Source organism: Propithecus coquereli, unplaced genomic scaffold, assembly GCF_000956105.1.
Source record: "Propithecus coquereli isolate 6110/MARCELLA unplaced genomic scaffold, Pcoq_1.0 Scaffold3, whole genome shotgun sequence".
Taxonomy (NCBI): domain Eukaryota; kingdom Metazoa; phylum Chordata; class Mammalia; order Primates; family Indriidae; genus Propithecus; species Propithecus coquereli.
Genome location: NW_012148618.1, coordinates 4023039 through 4024015, shown reverse-complemented (window position 1 = coordinate 4024015; position 977 = coordinate 4023039). Strand labels below are relative to the sequence as shown.

The 977-nt window shown below is 39.8% G+C and overlaps 1 protein-coding gene across 1 annotated transcript in view; it reads left to right on the top strand.

Moving 5' to 3' along the window:
- The first annotated feature begins 555 nt into the window (after nt 1-555).
- LOC105814335 (olfactory receptor 4F3/4F16/4F29-like) overlaps nt 556-977 on the top strand; it is a 4522-nt gene continuing 4100 nt past the window's right edge. The window contains exon 1 of the mRNA XM_012649263.1: nt 556-891. Within this exon, the coding sequence (XP_012504717.1) occupies nt 556-891 (336 nt within the window). The remainder of the gene's footprint in view (nt 892-977) is intronic.

Below are 977 nucleotides of genomic sequence, written 5' to 3'. Positions count from 1 at the left end.
ACACCTCCCCTCTCAACCTGTTGTCTCCATCCATTCACCTGTCAGTGTACACTGAGGTTGTTACCACATGTTGGCTCTTATGAATAATGCTACAATGTACACGGGAGTGCAGATATCTTGCTGAGATATTGATTTCAATTCCTTTCTAAATATACCCAGAGTGGGATTTCTGGATCACATGGTAGGTTTATTTTATTTTTTGAGGAACCTACACACTGTGTTTTATAATGGCTGTGTGAATTTACATTTTCATCAATAGGGTATAAGGGTTTCCTTATTCCAAAGCCTTGCCAACAGTTGCTACTTTTTGTCTTTTTGATAATAGGTATTCTAACAGGTATGAGATGATATCTCATCATTTACATTTGCATATCCCTGATGATTTGGATGTTGACAATTTTTCATATACCTGTTGCCAATTTGGTTGGTTTTAATGCTAAAGTGGAAATATGCTTTCATTACTTTGACTTCTCTCCTTTTTGTTTATGAATAAAATTATCATAATTTACATTTTCTCCTATTTTTCTCTTTCAGGTAGCAATGCCCACACAGCCAATGGATGGAGCAAATCAATCTGTGGTGTCAGAGTTTGTGTTTCTGGGACTCAGCGATTCCTGGGAGATCCAACTTCTCCTCTTTGTATTGTTCTCTGTGTTTTATGTGGCAAGCATGATGGGAAATTCTCTCATTATGCTCACGGTGACCACTGACCCTCACTTACACTCTCCCATGTATTTTCTATTGGCCAACCTCTCCTTCATTGACCTGGGTATTTCTTCTGTCACTTCTCTCAAGATGATTTATGACCTTTTCAGAAAGCGCAAAGTCATCTCCTTTGGAGGCTGCATTGCTCAGATCTTCTTCATCCATGTGATTGGTGGTGTGGAGATGGTGCTGCTCATAGCCATGGCCTTTGACAGATATGTGGCCATATGTAAGCCTCTCCACTACCTGACCATCATGAGCCCAAGAATGTG